Below are 22,505 nucleotides of genomic sequence, written 5' to 3'. Positions count from 1 at the left end.
AGCGCGGGATTTAACCCCTTAATGACTTGGCCTTTTTTAGTTTTTTTCACTTCCATTTTTCACTCACCACATTCAAAAATCTATAACTTTTTTATTTTTCCACATAAAGAGCTCTGTGACGGCTTATTTTCTGTGTAACAAATTGCACTTCTTAGTGGCGCTATTTAATATTCCATGTCGTGTACTGGGAAGCGGGAAAAAAATTCCGAATGCAGTGAAAATTGTGAAAAAACACATTTGCGACGTTACGGAGCTGTGGGTGGTGTCATTTTTTTGCGACTTTTGATGGCGTTTTCATTGCTATTATTTTTAGGACTGAACGACCTTTTGATCACTTTTTATTAATTTTTTTATATTTCTTAAAATGGCAAAAAAAATGCCATTTTCGACTTTGGACGCTATTTTCCATTACGGGGTTAAACACAGTGAAAAAAACATTATTATATTTTGATAGATCGGGCATATTCGGAGGCGGCGATACCTAAAGTGTTTATGATTTTTACTGTTTATTTATATTTATATCAGTTCTAGGGAAAGGGGGGTGATTTGAATTTTTAGATTTTTTTATTATAATTTTTTTTTAAACTTTTTTTACTTTTACTATTTTTCAGACTCCCTAGGGTACTTTAACCCTAGGTTGTCTGATCGATCCTACCATATACTGCCATACTACAGTATATGGGGATTTTCCTCCTCATTCATTACAGTGTGCTGATAGCACATTGTAATAAATGGGTTAAAACGAGACAGCTTCGGGCCTTCATGAGACCCGAAGCTGTCATGGCAACGGATCGCCATTCCCCGTGACGTCATCGGAGAGCGATCATCCGCGGGAAGATCGACGTACTAGCACCAATCGCGGGTGTTTCCGGTGAGCCTTTGCTGCAATATGCAGCAAAGACTTACCGGCTATGGAGAGGGCTCGGCCCGCCAGCCCGGCCCGGCGCACGCTGTAGTAGTGCGGCGCGCGGCGTGAAGGGGTTCACTTGCAAATTGTTTTGCAAGACAATGCACTTAGATGCACCAGGAAACAGAAGGTAAACTCTGGGGACCTGAGCGGGGAAGTGACACATGCAGGATATCGGGTGCAGGATCTTAGTGACTCCCCGCACAGCACATTATACACGGACAATGCACTTACCTGCACCAGGAAGAAGAAGGTGAACTCCGGGGACCTGAGTGGGGAAGCGACACATGCAGGATATCGGGGGCACGATCTTATTGACTCCCTGCACAGCGCATTATACACGGACAATACACTTACATGCACCAGGAAGAAGAAGGTGAACTCCAGAGACCTGAGCGGGGAAGCGACACATGCAGGATATCGGGCGCAGGATCTTAGTGACTCCCTGTACAGCGCATTATACACGGACAATGCACTTACATGCACCAGGAAGAAGAAGGTGAACTCCGGGGACCTGAGCGGGGAAGTGACACATGCAGGATATCGGGCGCAGGATCTTAGTGACTCCCTGTACAGCGCATTATACACGGACAATGCACTTACATGCACCAGGAAGAAGAAGGTGAACTCCGGGGACCTGAGCGGGGAAGTGACACATGCAGGATATCGGGCGCAGGATCTTAGTGACTCCCCGCACAGGGCATTCTTATCAGTCAATGCACTTTCGGTGAAATCCGCAGACCAGGTAAGTAAATGAGCCCCTTTGTAGTTGGATATTCCCTTATTCCGGAAAGTCATTTCCAGGACATGGCAGTCACATGACCCTGGGAGCCGTCACGTCTGCAGGGATTTGCTTTTCCCATTGTTCAGGATGTTGAATTACACATTCCTCCTTGTAAACACTTGTCAATGAAGTTTCCATTACAAAGATGCCTTATTAATTGGGGGAGGGGATGATCCCATAACAAAGGACAAAAATACTCAGCCTCAAAGCAGAACCAACTCCCTTCATTTACATAAGGGAAGTTCTTTCACCATTAGGGGAATTGTCGCTCTTTTAGTGATTACTTGGAGTGAGGTTCACGTCTGATAAGGCCTTGCTATATACTATATACTATATACACTCACAGAATTCACACATAAATATCCAAATTATCCCCCTCCTGTCCCCAGAACATAGAGGAAGCTGTAACCTAAAAAGTAAGAAAATTAATTAAAAAGTACAAAAATGAAATGTGGCATCGATCATCATTTTCTGTTCCTCAATATTTGAGCTTGTTATTTATTGAAATGCACATATACAGTATATACACATACAGCGGCTGGGGGGGTCGCCCACTGACACAAACAGTCTATAATGTTAAGGGTAGGTTAAAGGGGTTGTCCAATTAGGCCCTATCCTTAGCCTAATTTACTGATTGGTGGGGCCTCAGTGATGGGACCCCCACCGATCATGAGAACAGGGGTCCGATGTACCCCCGAGATGAGCGGAGCAGCTGATCACACAAGTGTGCCCCCCCACGTTACTCTCTATGGAGCTGACAGAGATTGCCAAGCGCTGTACTCAGCGATCTCCATCAGCTCCATAGATATGAAGGGGCCGCCCCATCCACTTACTACAACCAGACAACCCCTTTAATGTGAACATTGAGAGATAGAACATCAAAAAATCAAATCCAGAAATCACATTGTATAAAATTTATTTGCATTCTGCTGAGATAAACAAGTATTTGATCTCCTACCAACCATTAAGGGTTCCGGCTCCTACAGACCAGTTATTAAAATATGGATGAAATACACAATGACTCGTGGGGCATCCGTGATCATGAGGAAGGTGAGAGATCAGCCTAAAACTACCGGTTAGGAACTTGTGGCAGCTGGGACCACAGTCACCATGAAAGAAGTAAATGGCTTCTCCCTGTGTGGCTTCTCCCCTGTGTGGCTTCTCCCTAGTGTGGCTTCTCGCTAGTGTGGCTTCTCTTCTGTATAAAAAGCTCTAAATGAAAGCTACATTTTTGTGACATTCTAAATATAATTTTTTCCCTCTCTCTGTATATTTTCTATAAAATATTTAAGAATATGAAAATGATTTTTCAGCTGTGTGAATTCTCCGGTGTTGTAACAGATTTATTTTCTCAAAGCATTTCCCACAGTCTGAACACAACTATGGCTTCTCGCCTGTGTGCATTCTACGATGTGCAGCAAGACCTGATTTGTGAGCGAAACATTTTCCACATTCAGAGCATGAAAATGGCTTCTCCCCTGTGTGAATTCTCTCATGGCTAACAAGGCTGGATTTCAGAGTAAAACATTTCCCACATTCTGAACATGAAAATGGCTTCTCCCCTGTGTGAAGTTTCTGATGTTTTACAAGTTCATATTTCAAACTAAAACTTTTACCACATTCGGGACATGAAAATGGTTTCTCCCCTGTGTGAATTCTCTGATGGTTTACTAGTTCTGCTTTCATTCTAAAACATTTACCACATTCGGGACATGAAAATGGCTTCTCCCCTGTGTGAATTTTCTGATGGTTTAAAAGATCTGCTTTCATCCTAAAACATTTACCACATTCTGGACATGAAAATGGCTTCTCCCCTATGTGAATTTTCTGATGGCTAACAAGGCTTGATTTCACAGTAAAAGATTTTCTACATTCTGAACATGAAAATGGCTTTTCCCCTGTGTGAGTTCTCTGATGGTTTATAAAATCTTTTTTCCACCTGAAACATTTACCACATTCGGGACATGAAAAAGGCTTCTCTCCTGTGTGAATTCTCTGATGGTTTACAAAATCTTCTCTCAACCTAAAACATTTACCACATTCGGGACATGAAAATGGCTTCTCCCCTGTGTGAATTCTCTGATGGATAACAAGGTTTGATTTCACAGTAAAAGATTTTCTACATTCTGAACATGAAAATGGCTTCTCTCCTGTGTGAGTTCTCTGATGGTTTACAAGTTCTCTTTTAGTAGTAAAACATTTACCACATTCTGAACATGAAAATGGCTTCTCCCCTGTGTGAGTTCTTTGGTGTAGTATAAGATGTGCGTTACTGGAAAAACATCTGCTGCATTCAGAGCATGAAAATGACTTCTCCCCTGTGTGAATTCTCTGGTGTCTATAAAGATCTTTTTTCTCTGTAAAGCCTTTGCCACATTCTGAACATGAATGTCGCTTCTCCCCCGTGTGAATTCTCTCATGTTTACAAAGATTTCTTTTCTCTCTAAAACCTTTTCCACATACTAAACATAGATATGGCTTCTCTCCCGTGTGAATTCTCTCATGTCTAATAAGTGATGATTTAAACCTGAAACATTTGACACATTCTGAACATGAAAATGTCTTCTGCCCAGCGGAAGCTCTTAGTTGTCCGTCTCCTCTTTGGCGGCTTCTTTTCTTCCTCTTAGTCTGGGATGTATCAGAACAGAAGCCCAATGTAATAGGATCAGATGATGGGTCATTGCTGGGAAGGGCGGAGGGTAAATCCGTTTTTCTGGCATCATTTTTATATGTATCTTGTGTAATCTCACAATCATCTGCTGTGATATCTGTAGACATCAGATGTTCCTCTGAGCTCTGAGCGATGGCATCTGCCGGGAATAACAGGATCAGTGATTATTACGCTGATAAAATCTCTCTCCTCTAGAGAGGAGAAGAGTTTACGTTTGTAGAAGTAATAAAAAGTGAAAAACACTAAAGTTTAAACATTAGAAGAAATAAAAAATAAATAACTAAAAAATATAAGTCCCTAAAATGTCACTTTTCCATAAAAACACTTAATAAAGTATAAAAAACACAAACACACAACCCCCCACATATTTGGTATTGCCGCATCCGTAACAATCTTTACAATAAAACAGAATTGTTACTGGACCCGCACAGTAAACTCTGCAAAAAAACCCGCAAAAAACGTTCCGAAAAAAATAATTTTTAATTAATACCTTTAAAAAAAATGCTCTAAAAAGTGATAAAAAAAGTTACACACCCTAAAATAAGACCACTAAAAAGAACAAAGCTTCTCGCAAAAAATAAGCCCATATCCAGATCTGTCAGCCGAAATATAAAAAAGTTCTGCATATGAAAAGACGGCGAGGCTAAAATTAACAAGATTTTCGCCAAATTACTTTTTAATCAGTAAAATTGAATAAAATACACAAAACCCACATATTTGGTATCGCTGCGTCCGTGACAATCTGCATAATAAAACTGAATAGTTATTGGACCTGTGACCTATTGCACAGTGAACCCCGTAAAAAACAACTCCAAAACACTTTCCGAAAAAAAGATATGTTTTAATTAATACCCTTTAAAAATGCTCTAAAAAGTGATAAAAAAACGTTATTCACTCTAAAATAAGCCCACTAAAAAGAACAAAGCTTCTCGCAAAAAATAAGCTCTTAACCAGATTTGTCAGCCGAAAAATGGAAAAAGTTCTGCATATAAAAAGACGGTGAGGCTAAAATTAACAAGATTTTCGCCAAATGACTTTTTATTCAGTAAAAATGGGGTAAAATAAATAAATTATATAAATGAGGTATTTTCGTGATCGTGGCGACCCATAGAATAAACACCCCCCCCCCAAATAAAATCTTCCTAAACATCAATGATTTTCATTTCCTCCACCAGCAAAGAGTTAATAAAACCCCACCAATTAGCTATAGATGCCCCAACATCATGTAGCAGAAAAGTGCATCTCATGTGGCAATAAGAAGTAAGCCCCTATAGGTCCACATTAAAAAAAGAAAAAAAAATTATAGCCTGTACAATGTGACAACGTAAATCTGCTCTGGATGGCGCCTCCTTCCCTTCCATGCTCCTCCCCCTGTTCTATGGTCCTCCCCCTGTTCTATGGTCCTCCCCCTGTTCTATGCTCCTCCCCTGTTCTATTCTCCTCCCCCTGTTCTATGCTCCTCCCCTGTTCTATGCTCCTCCCCTGTTCTATGCTTTTCCCCCTGTTCTATGCTCCTCCTTCCCTTCTATGCCCGGCCGTGCGCCCGTACAGCAGTCACCACCACATATGGGGCATCAGCACTTGGGAGAAATTGGGTATCAAACTTTGTTTTCATTTAATCCATTGCAAATGATTAATTTTCCACCCAAAATGAGTGTACAGGCGGTCCCCTACTTAAGAACACCCGACTTACAGACGAGTCCTAGTTACAAACTATCTGGATGTTGGTAATTTCCTGTACTTTAGTCGTAGGCTACAATAATCAGCTGTAACAGATATCACAGGCGTCTGTAATGAAGCTTTATTATTATCCTTTATTTATCCTGGTTCTTATGACAATCCAACATTTTTAAAATTCAGTTGTCACAGAGACCAGAAAAAATTTGGCTGGGGCTACAATTATAAAATATACAGTTCTCACTTACATACAGATTCAACTTAAGAACAAACCTACAGACCCTATCCTGTATGTAACCCGGGGACCGCCTGTACTGTGAAAAAATATTACAATTTACAGACTGCACCTCCATTTTGTTTTAACCCCTGAAAAACACCTAAAGGGTTAACAAACTTCTTAAAAGTAGTTTTTCATACGTTGTGGGGTGTAGTTTCCATAATGGGGTCATTTACGAGTCTCGCTATTATTTAGGCCTCTCACAGTCAATTAGAAGTTGAGCAGGTCCCTATAAATACGGGTTCTGGTGATTTTCCAAAAAAATTTAAAAATGGCCCCAAATTCCGAGCCTCATAACATTCCAGTAAAATATGTGGAATCTTAAAATACCATCCAACATAAAGCAGACATTTGGGAAATGGAAATTATGAATTTATTTGGGTGCTATAACTATCTGCATCAAAAGTAGAGAATTTAGAACTTTGAAAGTAAAGATTTTTTCCAAATTTTTGCCGAATTTCGTTTTTTTCATAACTGAACACAAAAGATTTCATCCAAACTAATTTGAAGTACAATGTTTCACGAGAAAACCATCTCAAAATCCCCGGATATCTCATAGCTTTCCACAGCTATAACCACTTATAATGACACAGGACCTTTTAGGGGCCGCGTCCTAAAGGCCAAAATAGGCCGAGTCCCGAAGGGGTTAAGACCCTCTGATGACGACTATATTAAGACATTTCTTTATAAAAAGCAAAAATCTGTCTTGTCCAACATCTCAGTTTTCAATGTAAATTGTGTATATTCTACATTTTGATAGGATTTTATCCTTGTGTCCCAAGGTAAGTTATTAGTCAACCTACACTATACCCCTACATCCCTGCACCCCTATACCTCTACATCCCTTCACCCCTATACCTCTACATCCCTGCGCCCCTACACCTCTACATCCCTGCCCCCTATACCTCTACATCCCTGCACCCTTATACCTCTACATCCCTGCACCCCTGTACCTCTACATCCCTGCACCCCTACACCTCTACATCCCTGCACCCCTATACCTCTACATCCCTGCACCCCTGTACCTCTACATCCCTGCACCCCTACACCTCTACATAACTGCACCCCTACACCTCTATACCTCTACATCCCTGCACCCCTACACCTCTACATCCCTGTACCCCTAAACCTCTACATCCCTGCACCCCAATACCTTTACATCCCTGCACCCCTATACCTCTACATCCCCGTACACCAGTACCTCTACACCCTGCACCCCTATATCTCTACATCCCTGCACCCCAATACCTCTACATCCCTGCACCCCTATACTTCTACATCCCTGCACCCCTATACCTCTACATCTCTGAGCCTTTATTCCTCTACATCCCTGCACCCCTATATCTCTACATCCCTGCACCCCAATACCTCTACATCCCTGCACCCCTATACCTCTATATCCCTGCACCCCTATACCTCTACATCCCTGCACCCCTATACCTCTACCCTGCACCCCAATACCTCTACATCCCTGCACCCCTATACCTCTACATCCCTGCACCCCTATACCTCTACATCCCTGCACCCCTATACCTCTACATCTCTGCGCCTTTATTCCTCTACATCCCTGCACCTCTATACCTCTACATCCCTGCACCTCTATACCTCTACATCCCTGCTCTCATATACCTCCACATCCCTGCACCCCAGTACCTCTACATCCCTGCACCCCTATACCTCTACATCCCTGCACCCCTATACCTCTACATCCCTGCACCCCTATACCTCTACATCCCTGCACCCCTATACCTCTACATCCCTGCACCCCTATACCTCCACATCCCTGCACCCCTATACCTCTACATCCCTGCACCCCTATACCTCTACATCCCTGCACCCCTATACCTCTACATCCCTGCACCCCTATACCTCTACATCCCTGCACCCCTACACCCCTGCACCCCTATACCTCTACATCCCTGCACCCCTATACCTCTACATCTCTGCGCCTTCATCCACACACTTTCCCCTATAGTATATCAGGTACAATTTATTCTGTAACACAGATCTATTATCTGGCCCATAACCCTGAAAACACAATCACCAATCAGGTTTTAGGACACATTTTGGGGAAGAGGAAAGAAAGGAGAACAGAGGGGGATCAGTGCTAGAAAGTAATGACTGATAAGTCCATCAGTTCTCACCATCCTGGGGGTCCCCGGCCCCAGCGTCATGTCCTCCTTCCCAGGCTCCCTCCTCCTCCTCCTCCTTCTTTGCCTCTTCTTCCAACACCTTGGGGATCATCTTCTCCTCAGTGTCACTTCCATCCATGTTAAACTTTGCTACTGGGAAATAAATATGGACATCAACATCTCATGTAAAAATATTTCCCTCCAGAGATACATTAATTTCTGGTGAAGAATACGAATTTCTATAAGAAAAGCCCCTGGTAAAACATCTACACACCATTCAGTCTATAGATACATACATAGATCTGCTCCGTGTCCAGTCAGGGTCTCAGTCCAAGCTCCTCCAGGTTCTTCCTCCAAGAAGTTCTCCTCATGTGAGTCCTGCTTGGGTCTCTTATAGCCCTTGGTCTGCCCCTCTGGGAGATGTCCCACCCTAATGGTGAGAGAACTTCCTCCCATGTAAATGAAGGGCGTCGGTGCCACTTCCTAATCAGCCGGGCCCAGCACTTGTGACGCCTCCATTGTTCTCCTTTGTTATGGGTTTATCATCCCCTCCTCAGACAACTGTGAGCAGGATGTGTCTTTCTCATGGAGCTCAATAACTTCATTTACAAGTGTTTACTAGGCCGAATGTCTCTGTGTGATTCCCATCCTCCACCTTAGAGAATGTGTATAAGGGATGGTTATTGTTGTCTCTTCCCCTGGTTCTAGGCCTTTCCCATTGTTTCTGTGAGAGTATCGGTCACATCTTACACTTTGATGAATATAAATCTATATATCTGATATTTATACATCACCACAGCTCAGCTTCCATATTGTCCTCTAATCACAATTTACCCCCAGATCAGATATCATTGTGTCTGTGCCAGTTTTTCTATCTTTGGAGCGTGCACGTGTATGTATGAAGTGTTTGCGCCATATTTGTGTTGCGGCTGTAAGATGTAACTGTGTAACTTTCCATAGCAACGCCGATTGCACCTGATAAATGAACAGGGTGACGCGTTGCTACTAATTATCCGGCACAACCTGCACAGGAAGAGGAAAACTGCACCGGGGCAGATGACACCACTTTTATATATCTGGGTCAATGTTATCATCTTTTCCCCAGTTGATGAATGTTGCACAATTTTTCTGACCTCAGAATATATGTAGAAGGACATTTGTTATTGTGTTTTATTACGGCTCTAGATGTTCTTCATTCATGTCCAGTTTTGGGTCCACTTTCAGACAAATTAACTTTTTCCGAGTTCTGAACCACAAGATGTTGCCAAATATGTCAAAGATACCAGCAATATGTTACCACGTGTAATAATGTGATCTGCCCATAACTCCTCCTTGTATCAACCCATCTCCAACCTATTATTCTGGACCTATAAGATAAAGATATTTGTGTGGGATCTTTCAGATCTCCGTAGATGCAGCAAACGATGTCTGTGTCTCTGCATCATCTAATCTCCTTGTTGTGTTACTCAAACATTTCTATCCAGCCGCTTATTCGCTGCCATTTCCCATAAGCCCCAATAACTTTATACATCACAGAAGTAACATACAAGCCTCACAGATTCTTTCAGCTAAAAATACATGACACATAACATAAATGTCACTATATACTGTATACAACCAAATACACAGAGAACACAACCACACAGCGCGGCCTCCTCTCCTGCCTCTCCTGGGGACCCAGTAATGTGGACACCACCACCAAAAATCCCATAGAAATGTGGAAACTCCGGATTTCTGAATATTCAGTTAAAGCACAAAAAATGATTTGACCTGGTTACAAGTCAACTAATCCACAAGGAATAGCAGAGCTGTCAGCGGGAAGCCTCGTTCTCTCGCCTCCATGACAATGTATTCGTAGAAGGATCACACTGGGAACTGGTTTCATGTTACAGGGGAATATTCTGCCCTGGAGGGGTATAGTTTGGCCTGGGCAATTCCTTCCCTAAAGATATACTCTGGTCTGGGTTATTCCATACAAAGAGTTTCCATGGCCCGGCACACGGGATTTATGTCCTGGATTGTGGAAACTCTTTTAATGGAATAAGGTGATTAAAAAAAAGAAATAAAAACTAAAATCTATAGTAAATTATCACAAAGTAATAGCTGTACCTAGGAAATCCCTCTGACTTACTCATGTGCCTTATAATGATGAAGCTCCAAACACTTTTATCTTAATAATTGCCTTCAATCTTCTGATGAGATGAGATGCTCGAGAGGGAAGTTTTACATGGGATGTTCACAACCATAATCACTGTCAAGGAGCAGAGTCTTCTAACATGGATGAAAATAAGACCTTATAGTATGATCTTCCCAGTAAGTCACGTGCATGGAGGGATTTGCATTCCCTATTGTTCAGGATGTGAAATCAGTAGGGAATCACCGGGAGACATTCAGCCCAGTAAATACTTGTAAATGGAGATATTTAGCTCCATCGGGAAGTCCTGGCCACATTTGTTTGGGAAAAGGGAATGATAAACCCATAACAAAGGAGAACACTCAGGGCATGATAAGTGCTCGGCCTGGCTGATAGCAAACGTCACCGACACCCTTCATTTACATGGGGGGAAGATCTTTCATCATTGGGTACGGTATCTCCCAAAGGGGGCAGACCAAGGGGTATAAGAGACCAGAGCAGGACCCACATGAGGAGAACTTCTTGGTGTAAGATCTTACTGGAGGAGCTTATACTGAGAGACTGAGACACAGGGACCCCCAGGATGGTGAGAACTGATGGACTTATCAGTCAGTACTTCCTAGATCTGATTTCTCTTCTGTTTCCCTTCCTTCTGCAATTATCCTTTCCCATAATGTGTCCAAGAAACTGATCTGTGATAACGAAGTCAGGGGGAAAGGAGGCAGTAATCTCCATACATGTGCAGTACATGTCCTGATAGTGTGTAATGTATGAGGTTATGTGTATCCATGTGCATATGTCATGGATCTAAAAATGTGTATACATAAACTCTTGTACAACACAACATATTTTAATACGCTATTTCATATTCATGAAAAATATTGAGCTCTGTATTTTTGCCGGCGATGAGGGTTAGTTGTACATGGCAGCATTATTCACCTGTACCACGTATAGCAGTTGTATCTGTGTGTACAGCTAGCTGGCTCTGGTGTCTGGGGTGTTTGTGGTGTGTTGCATTTTTGCGGTGTCTGTGCTCAAGGCTTCCATGGACATTATCTGAATCCATCATTTTTAGCAGCTTAAAGTGTAACCATAATTTAACAAATCTTTCTTATTGGTGCAGAGGTATAGGGGTGCAGGGATGTATAGGTATAGGGGTGCAGGGATGTAGAGGTATAGGGGTGCAGGGATGTAGAGGTATAGGGGTGCAGGGATGTAGAGGTATAGGGGTGCAGGGATGTAGAGGTATAGGGGTGCAGGGATGTAGACGTATAGGGGTGCAGGGATGTAGACGTATAGGGGTGCAGGGATGTAGAGGTATAGGGGTGCAGGGATGTAGATGTGTAGGGGTGCAGGGATGTAGAGGGATAGGGGTGCAGGGGTGTAGAGGTATAGGGGTGCAGGGATGTAGAGGTATAGGGGTGCAGGGATGTAGAGGTATAGAGGTGCAGGGATGTAGAGGTATAGGGGTGCGGGGATGTAGAGGTATAGAGGTGCAGGGATGTAGAGGTATAGGGGTGCATGGATGTAGAGGGATAGGGGTGTAGGGATGTAGAGGTATAGAGGTGCAGGGATGTAGAGGTATAGAGGTGCAGGGATGTAGAGGTATAGGGGTGCAGGGATGTAGAGGTATAGGGGTGCAGGGATGTAGAGGTATAGAGGTGCAGGGATGTAGAGGTATAGGGGTGCGGGGATGTAGAGGTATAGAGGTGCAGGGATGTAGAGGTATAGGGGTGCATGGTTGTAGAGGGATAGGGGTGCAGGGATGTAGAGGGATAGGGGTGCAGGGATGTAGAGGTATAGGGGTGCAGGGATGTAGAGTTATAGGGCTGCAGAGATGTAGAGGTATAGAGGTGCAGGGATGTAGAGGTATAGAGCTGCAGGGATGTAGAGGTATAGGGGTGCAGGGATGTAGAGGTATAGGGGTGCAGGGATGTAGAGGTATAGGGGTGCAGGGATGTAGAGGTATAGGGGTGCAGGGGTGTAGAGGTATAGGGGTGCAGGGATGTAGAGGTATAGGGGTGCAGGGATGTAGAGGTACAGGGGTGCAGGGATGTAGAGGTAAAGGGGTGCAGGGATGTAGAGGTACAGGGGTGCAGGGATGTAGAGGTACAGGGGTGCAGGGATGTAGAGGTATAGGGGTGCAGGGATGTAGAGGTATAGGGGTGTATGGGATGTAGAGGTATAGGGGGGCAGGGATGTAGAGGTATAGGGGTGCAGGAATGTAGAGGTATAGGGGTGCAGGGATGTAGAGGTATAGGGGTGCAGGGATGTAGAGGTACAGGGGTGCAGGGATGTAGAGGTACAGGGGTGCAGGGATGTAGAGGTATAGGGGTGCAGGGATGTAGAGGTATAGGGGTGCAGGGATGTAGAGGTATAGGGGTGCAGGTATGTAGAGGTATAGGGGTGCAGGGATGTAGAGGTATAGGGGTGCAGGGATGTAGAGGTATAGGGGTGCAGGCATGTAGAGGTATAGGGGAGGTATAGTTCTGCTTTGTGTTCTGCATGAGCAAAGTTCCTTTTATCCACTGTCCTATCACAGTATAAAAGTAAGATATAAAGCCTGAATTATAATCATAATATAATAAGGGTTTTAAATTGAAATCAGATCTGTGCTAAGAGTTTACACAGGAGAGAAGTTTTGTTTTTGTGCTCAAAATGTGGCAAATATATGACACTGAATTCACAGCTGATTAGACTTGAGAGATGAAATAGAAATGGTATAAAATATTAATATCATCAGAGATTTGATCCAATTTGACCCTATTGTCCCCAGCAGATAACGTCACCTCCGGCTCAGAGGAACATCTGATATGTCCTGATATTATAGCTGATGATTCAAGCTCAGCCCTTCATAATGATCTATCATCGCATTCTGGTACATTGGGCATCGGTTCTGAGAGATCACAGACTAATAGACATAAAAGAACTCACCAACGAGGAGATGAACGTCCAAGAAGTCCCCCCAGGGAGAAGCCGTTTTCATGTTTAGAATGTGGAAAAGATTTTAATCACAAATCACGCCTTGTTATACATGAGAGAACTCACACAGGAGAGGAACCATTTTCATGTTCACAATGTGGCAAAGGTTTTAATCACAAATCACATCTTGTTGTGCATGAGAGAACTCACACAGGGGAGAAGCCATTTCCATGCCCCGAATGTGGCAAATGTTTTATTCGGAAATCAGTTCTTATCGAACACGAGTGAATCCACACAGGGGTAAAGCCGTTTTCTTGCACAGAATGTGGTAAATGTTTTATTCAGAAATCAGCTCTTATTACACATAGGAGAATTCACACGGGGGAGAAGCCATTTTCATGTTCTGAATGTGGCAAATGTTTTTCTCTAAATGGGGTGCTCAAAATACATAAGAGAATTCACACAGGGGAGAAAACATTTTTGTGTTCTGAGTGTGGCAAAAGTTTTAATAATAAAGCAGATCTTGTTAAACATGAGAGAATTCAAACAGGGGAGAAGCCATTTTCATGCTCACAATGTGGCAAATGTTTTATTCAGAAATCGGGTCTTATTGAACATAAGAAAATCCACACAGGGGAGAAGCCGTTTTCATGTACAGAATGTGGGAAATGTTTTACATGGAAATCACATCTCAACAGACATCAAAGAATCCACACAGGACAGAAAGCATGTTAACGTTCAGAAAGTGATAAGTGTTTATATAATAGAAACCACACGGGGAGAAGTCATGTTCATTTTTTTTTTATCAACATTTGTAAATGATTTATAAAGAATTATATGAAATGTATCAACCAATAAACTACAGGCAGTCCCCGGGTTACATACAAGATAGGGACTGTAGGTTTGTTCTTAAGTTGAATTTGTATGTAAGTCGGAACTGTATACTTTATCATTGTAACCCCCAGCCAAATTTTTTTTTGGTCTCTGTGACAATTGAATTTTAAAAATGTTGGATTTTCATTAGAACCTGGATTCATAATAAAGCTTCATTGTAGACACCAGTGATAACTGTTACAGCTGTTTATTGTAGCCTAAGGATAAAGTACAGTAAATTGGCAACATCCAGAGGTCCGTTTGTAACTAGGGGTCGTATGTAAGTCAGGTGTTCTTAGGTAGGGGACCGCCTGTACACATGAAAAAAGTTGGAGGACTTCGACAATCATAATACATATACAGAGAAGCAGAGAAAAATGTAGATAAAGGAACCACCTGAATTTTTACCTAAGTAACAAAGAACATTGGAGGGAATTTTTTATTGGCTTTCTACCCGTTTTTGGCAGATTTTTTTTAGCCATATTTATGAGGTATCGCCGCCACAATATTGTTCCTCTTCACAATCCTCATGCCTTTTGTTTGGTACCTGAATTTGGGCGCAACTTGTGAACCCAACCCTGTGCTTCTAGATTCCCAACACTTTTTTAGCCACATTTTTTAGCATCCAATTAGACAAGCTAAAAGCTGTTGACCAGGTTCTATTTCACCTACATAAATGTGGAGCAAGTTCAGAACCTTTTCGGTTGTGTGCCAAGTCATTCAGCTCCTGTGCCAAAATCTAACATCCCAATCTAAAAATTGGACAATTTGTGCTCCGGAATACCAGACCTTTCACCGCTATGAATGAATGCCCCCATTGTATTCTATCAGTGAAGTTTATGTAAAAAGAAGCCAAACTTATTCAAATAGGCCCACAGACTCTTCTTGTATTCAGCACCACATAGTGTGAGGATGGACTCTGCGTGTTATGGAAATCCATTCCCGGATTTGCTCCTCAGCCCTCCCCAACATCTCCACACACTTGTGACGTCCCACCGGTTTTTAATCTACAAATTCACTTGCCTTTATTTTTGACATTTTTAGGTTCTAATTGATCAGAGACGTGGCCATTTATGATCCCTGGTTAAGGGCGCTGTTCCTCAACATGTGGGAGCCATATTGTATTTAGAATATCACCCTAGTCCATGTGTCTCCAGTAGATGTTACTTGTGGGTTAAGGTTTCTCTCTGGGCAATATCACACTATAGGATAACGCCGAGGTGAGGTCCATAAGAACACACAAATATCATAAAGGTCCTGGCAAGTACCTCAATATCATTGTCCCACAACCACAGTAGAAACTCTCTTGCCACAAGTATCTCTCCCTTATCAAGGTTCTTCTCCTGGTGTAACCACTTGAGGCCATTTGTCCCACATGGGAGTTGTTTGCAGGAGCTATCTTGGGTAGCGTGAAGTAAGTCATGGTTTTAAAGAAACTATATAGTATATTGTTAGAGATTTTTATCTGGGTCTCAGACCCCCCATTGCATGGTGACTTTCAAATTAAATCTTTCATGGCTCCTGGTACCAGGAGGAGAGAACAAACCCAAGATGCAGACACGGTCTTTAGCTGCACCCAAATCACACTCTTTATTTCAAAAACCACAGTCATATATCAAAACAGAAAAAGCAGAATTGGGGGGGGGGTGTGAAGAAGAAGTTAAGAATACTGTAATGCTATTGGCCATAATGAATTTACCAGCACATTCTCAGAAAAGGTTGATAGGCCTTGTTCACAGACATGTTTATACTAATTTCCCTGAGGAGAAGGAGATAAGCTGGCGCTAGAACCAAGATATATAACAAAAGATGAAGGACAGACTGGCTTCTCATTAAATGTCAAGGGAATTAGTTGGCAGGCGAGCAAACAGGTTACAAAAAAATGAAGTTTGAATCATGACCTTAGCTGGACAGTGCTTGACCCCCAGCTAATACTTAAAATGGCTTCTGTTTGGTTCTCTTTCTCCAAGATGGCCACCATAGAGAAATATATCATTAACAATATCAACCATCCAAAATTATCTGTTTATGTCCCTTAATCATTTAAATAGCAAATAGAGCAAAAACTGCCTGTAGAGTGGAACATTAAAATCTCAAATCTTTATTTATTACAAAAACTAGGCCCATGAAAAATAACCAAAAAGAGCCTTACACTAGATCTGTGCAATTACAGACTTAGGTAACTCCTCTGGGGAAAGTGTGCCAGTCATATACATATGAACTTGGGTTAGAGGGAAAATGTGTCACCTCACTAATTACCCTGATTATGTTGCAGTGCTAGTTGAATTGGAGACTGGTCACACGCTTCCATATATCAGCCCATTGGAGGACCTACTAAAGTGCTAGAACGGAGCCAGTAGGAAGGATTCCCTTCAATTGTATCTCTTGGCTCATGTTCCTATACATAAAACCCATAAAAGTGGCGTGTTACAATATTCTCATGGCACAGCAGTACACCTAACGCGTTTCCCTGCTATTGGTAAGCTTAGCAGTTCATCAGAGGCGTAAAGTGGATTATATAGAAGCACCTGAGCCACAGCGTTCCATATCGCACCGCTGATACTATGACCCTCTTGTATTTGTCAATGCGTTATGCTGTCAAGGTTAGTGGTGTTAGCAAGTTAGTGCATCAGTTCAGAGCCGGGATGCTGTATAAATTTAGACCCTATCTAACTGGCTCATAGTTATTACACATAACACTCGCTAAGTATCTAGACAGGATGCTGGCTCTAGTTGGGCCGCGCATCTAGCATGCACGAGCGGCTATTTATAGCCTAAGCTCCGCCCACCAAAAGAGGGCTTGACCAATGCGGCTTCACTCAGCCACCATCAATACTCTATGTACTAGTGACGAATCGGAGATGTCACCAAAGTAGGAGCGCCCCGATCCACCAGTCACCAGAGTCGTGGTGAAGTCTCCACCCACCTGAATACAGGCCAATCCCCCATTCCATAGCGTAGGCACCCGGATACCAACTGTTGCTTCGAGACGTTTACATTGCAGACCTGGATGGTAAGTATCTACTTTACACCAGTGAAAACACACAATTAGGCTTTTTATTAAACCAGGAAAGTGAATTCTGGATGAAGACAAAATCGAAGCAAGGACACCATAATAAAAATAAATCAGTATACCAAAAAGGATGATGCACCCATATCTAATGTAATGCCCTCAGTGTCATAAACCATCAGCCTGACTGATAAGAAAGTGGGACCAACACCCTTCATTTACATGGGGGAGCTTTTTGAGACAAGAGTGGGCAGACCAAGGTGTATAAGAGACGCAAGCAGGACTCACATGAGAAGAACTTCTTGGTGGAAGATCTTACTGGAGGAGCTTAGACTAAGAGACTGAGACACAGAATGGAGAGAGAGCAGGTCCAGATATGTGCGGAGGAGGGAGTCTGGGAAGGAGGACATGACGCTGGTGCCAGGGACCCCCCAGAATGGTGAGTACTGACAGCCTTTATTGTTTTTGTGAAATGATTTCTCCTCTGTCCCATTATTTCTATATCCACTACCATAAAATGTTTCCAAGAACCTGGTACATATGTTGGATGTGAATATCTGTTATATCCAGTGTATATGAACCAGTAATTTCCATAAATAAAGGATTTGTACATGTGCAGAATATGTGTGTGGAAGTGACAGCGCCAATCAAAGATGCTGTGGCTCTTTAAATCTTCGAGTGGTGGTGCACGGCCAGGAAGGGAGAGGTCATGGAGAGGTAAGTGCGGGCCAGTGGATGGGGCAGTGCCATGGAGAGGGGCACTGTTATGCCCGCAATCTGTGACATGGATCGCAAGGGCACTTGTGACAGTACCCTTTCCCCCTTCGGCCTCCCCCTCTTCTTGGTCCCAAGAAACCTCTGGAGGAGACTTTGACCCAAAATATTCTCTTCAGGCTCCCAGGATCTCTACTCAGGCCTCAACCCCTTCCAGTCTACAAGGAAGAACCGCCTAACTCTCACCCCTTCATGTCCAACACCTCCTTGACTTCATAGACATCAGTAGAGTAAGCCTCAGGAAGAGGAGAATGTTTTGAGAAGCGGTTCAAGACGGCTGGCTTCAGGAGAGAGACATGGACACCGGGTTGATGTGCTTGATTACCTCAAAGGAACCAAGGAACCGGGGACCAAGCTTGTAGCTAGGTATCTTTAGCGGACGTATCTGGAGGATAATTACACCTTGTCACCCAGAGAGAAGACAGGAGGAGCTCGATGCTTCTTATCAGCCTGGTTTCTGATGGCCACGCCTCCTTAATTGGACAAGTCGAAAAAGTGCCAAAAAACTGTCTAAAAGCCTTGATAAATGTGGCGCAAGGCATTATAGACAGTGTTTTTGGCACAAAACCACCAGAATTGTGGTGCAAGTGGGTTTATAAATCCCATCTTGTTCAGCATGAGAGAATTCACAAAGGGGAGAAGCGGTTTGTGTTTACAATGTGACAAATGGTTAATGGTTAGATAGTCTTTAACGGAGTGTTTTTTCGCTCATTTCTCGCTCTCCGAATTCAAAAATCCATAGCTTTTTCATTTTTTTGTGTACTGAGCTGTTTGAGGACTGATTTTCTGTGAAACAAATTTTACTTCTCTGTGGCATTATTTATTATTCCATGGCAAGCACTAGGAAACTGGAAAAAAATTCCAGATGTGGAAAAGTTGGGCAACAAAAAGTGCTTCAGTCACTTTCTTGTGGGCTCAGTTTTTACGACTTTTACGTTACGCTCCTCTGCTTTATTCTTTGCTTTGGTACTATCACAGAGATACCAAATTTACATAGGTATTATTGCCTTTTAATACATTTTGAAATATTAAACAGACGTGTATGAAAAAGAAAAAAAATTTCTCCATCTTCTGAAGCGAATAACTTTTTCACAATTTGGTGTACAGAGCTGTGTGAGGTGTCATTTTTTGCCCCCTGTCTATGGTAATGGTAGAAACTCCTCTCCTCTAGGTGTAGAGGATGCCCCCTGTCTATGGTGATGGTAGAGCCTCCTCTCCTCTAGGTGTAGAGGATGCCCCCTGTCTATGGTGATGGTAGAACCTCCTCTCCTCTAGGTGTAGAGGACGCCCCTGTCTATGGTGTTGGTATAACTGCCTCTCCTTTAGGTGTAGCGGATGCCCCTGTCTATAGTGATGGTAGCACCTCCTCTCCTCTAGGTGTAGAGGATTCCCCCTGTCTATGGTGATGGTAGAGCCTCCTCTCCTCTAGGTGTAGAGGATGCCCCCTATCTATGGTAATGGTAGAAACTCCTCTCCTCTAGGTGTAGAGGATAACCCCTGTATATGGTGATGGTAGATCATCCTCTCCTCTAGGTGTAGAGGATGCCCCTGTCTATGGTGTTGGTATAATTGCCTCTCCTTTAGGTGTAGAGGATGCCCTCTGTCTATGGTAATGGTAGAAACTCCTCTCCTCTAGGTGTAGAGGATAACCCCTGTATATGGTGATAGTAGAACCTCCTCTCCTCTAGGTGTAGAGGATGCCCCCTGTCTATGGTGATGGTACAACCCCCTCTCCTCTAGGTGTAGTTCAGGGGTGAATGACCCACGGCCCGTAGACCCCCAAGTTGCTGCCCTTGCCCTGCTGTCTGTAGTTATATTCTTGTACATAGGGGCAGTATTATAGTAGCTATATTCTTGTACACAGGGGGCAGTATTATAGTAGCTATATTCTTGTACACAGGGGGCAGTATTATAGTAGTTATATTCCTGTACATAGGGGACAGTATTATAGTAGTTATATTCCTGTACATAGGGGGCAGTATTATAGTAGTTATATCCCTGTACATAGGGGGCAGTATTATAGTAGTTATATTCCTGTACATAGGGGGCAGTATTATAGTATATTCTTGTACATAGGGGCAGTATTATAGTAGTTACATTCCTGTACATAGGGGCAGTATTATAATAGTTATATTCTTGTACATAGGGGCAGTATTATAGTAGTTACATTCCTGTACATAGGGGCAGTATTATAATAGTTATATTCTTGTACATAGAGGGCAGTATTATAGTATATTCTTGTACATAGGGGCAGTATTATAGTAGTTACATTCCTGTACATAGGGGCAGTATTATAATAGTTATATTCTTGTACATAGGGGCAGTATTATAGTAGTTACATTCCTGTACATAGGGGCAGTATTATAATAGTTATATTCTTGTACATAGGGGCAGTATTATAGTAGTTACATTCCTGTACATAGGGGCAGTATTATAATAGTTATATTCTTGTACATAGAGGCAGTATTATAGTAGTTATATTCTTGTACATAAGGGGCAGTATTATAGTAGTTATATTCTTGTACATAGGGGCAGTATTATAGTAGTTATATTCCTGTACATAGGGGGCAGTATTATAGTATATTCTTGTACATAGGGGCAGTATTATAGTAGTTACATTCCTGTACATAGGGGCAGTATTATAATAGTTATATTCTTGTACATAGGGGCAGTATTATAGTAGTTATATTCTTGTACATAAGGGGCAGTATTATAGTAGTTATATTCTTGTACATAGGGGGCAGTATTATAGTAGTTATATTCCTGTACATAGGGGGCAGTATTATAGTAGTTATATTCTTGTACATAGGGGGCAGTATTATAGTAGTTATATTCTTGTACATAGGGGGCAGTATTATAGTAGTTATATTCCTGTACATAGGGGGCAGTATTATAGTAGTTATATTCTTGTACATAGGGGGCAGTATTATAGTAGTTATATTCTTGTACATAGGGGGCAGTATTATAGTAGTTATATTCCTGTACATAGGGGGCAGTATTATAGTAGTTATATTCCTGTACATAGGGGGCAGTATTATAGTAGTTATATTCTTGTACATATGGGGCAGTATTATAGTAGTTATATTCCTGTACATAGAGGGCAGTATTATAGTAGTTATATTCCTGTACATAGGGGGCAGTATTATAGTAGTTATATTCCTGTACATAGGGGGCAGTATTATAGTAGTTATATTCTTGTACATAGGGAGCAGTATTATAGTAGATATATTTTTGTACATAGGGGGCAGTATTATAGTAGTTATATTCCTGTACATAGGGGGCAGTATTATAGTAGTTATATCCCTGTACATAGGGTGCAGTACTATAGTAGTTATATTCTTGTACATAGGGGGCAGTATTATAGTAGTTATATTCCTGTACATAGGGGACAGTACTATAGTAGTTATATTCTGGTACATAGGGGGCAGTATGCACCTGCTGCATAGGTTCAGACAATTTCCATCATTATTATGGTCTTGTTTGTGCACTGTACTGCCCTATTCTCCAACATCTGAAGTTAATCTCTTTAAAGTCTGTAGTTTCCTGATTGCCTTTTGACCATTTCTTTGAATCTTGGCACCACATTTGCTATGCCCTAGTCCTGTGGAATTTTATGGAATCTTAAATATTAAAATCACAACATATCTATCAGAGAAGACAAACGTAGAGAAAAATAGGAAAAAATGTCTCACATATCCTTATATCCAGAAACTTACTTTGAGGATAGTGGAGGCTTGTTTGGAGTGCCCACGTGTTGCTGGCTTGTTTGTCCACACCATGACTAAGGCTTGAGAGCAAGCTGAAACGCGTAGGTGGATTACCTACATGTCACTTTTCCTGCACTCTTTTTAATGTAAGAAGAATAAAGTTTTGAAGTTTTATGGGATGTGCCACGTATACTCTCTTTTACTTGGCTTACTATCAGAGAAGACAAGTCATGTAGTATCCAGGGTGTATTCCACCGGGGCCCAGTGATTGGTCTATTTTAGGTGTTTTAATACAGCGTTGCAGCTGTTTTTGGGTTAAGCAGCTGAGTTTTATAGCAAAATTACATTATTTTTCATATCATCGGTCAGGGGATTTTCGTTTATTTGAAACGCAACATTGAATAGATTGACCCTTTCCTTATCTCCCTCCACCACAATCCCAAGTTATTTTTAAATTACTCCACCATGACCCCAGGTTATTTCTTATCTCACTTCATCATTACCCAAGGTTTTTATTTGTGTTTAGTTTCTTTTTATTTATATGTTCATTAGATAATTTGGTATATTTTTTACTTTACTTTTGTTTCTGCCTTTCTTTGTTGTTTATAGAATCAACAAAGTAAAACAATATGTCTGT

The 22,505-nt window shown here is 42.1% G+C and overlaps 1 protein-coding gene and 1 pseudogene across 1 annotated transcript; one reads left to right on the top strand and one right to left on the bottom strand.

Moving 5' to 3' along the window:
* LOC140076187 (uncharacterized) overlaps nt 1-14,239 on the top strand; it is a 490,800-nt pseudogene extending 476,561 nt beyond the window's left edge.
* On the bottom strand, nt 3,072-8,904 carry LOC140075542 (uncharacterized). The gene is made up of 4 exons (XM_072121622.1): nt 8,745-8,904; nt 4,142-4,501; nt 3,715-4,048; nt 3,072-3,630 (listed from the first exon to the last, which is right to left on the bottom strand). Exons 1-4 carry the CDS (start codon nt 8,902-8,904, stop codon nt 3,072-3,074), a joined length of 1,413 nt encoding a protein of 470 aa, XP_071977723.1.
* Nucleotides 14,240-22,505: the final 8,266 nt, after the last annotated feature.

This window comes from Engystomops pustulosus, chromosome 8 (genome assembly GCF_040894005.1).
Source record: "Engystomops pustulosus chromosome 8, aEngPut4.maternal, whole genome shotgun sequence".
Lineage (NCBI taxonomy): Eukaryota > Metazoa > Chordata > Amphibia > Anura > Leptodactylidae > Engystomops > Engystomops pustulosus.
The sequence above is the reverse complement of the archived record's forward strand: the minus strand, read 5'-3'. Positions and strand labels throughout refer to the sequence as shown.

Excerpts from the sequence above, each read along its gene's own strand:
- LOC140075542 (XM_072121622.1), bottom strand. The coding sequence starts at position 8,904 with ATGGGAGGAAGTTCTCTCACCATTAGGGTGGGACATCTCCCAGAGGGG. Across the intron at positions 4,049-4,141 it reads ATGTTTAGTATGTGGAAAAG|AGAAAAAAGATCTTTATAGA; the intron begins GTTTTAGAGAGA and ends AAGGCTTTACAG. Across the intron at positions 3,631-3,714 it reads GAATGTGGTAAATGTTTTAG|GTGGAAAAAAGATTTTATAA; the intron begins GTTGAGAGAAGA and ends TAAATGTTTCAG.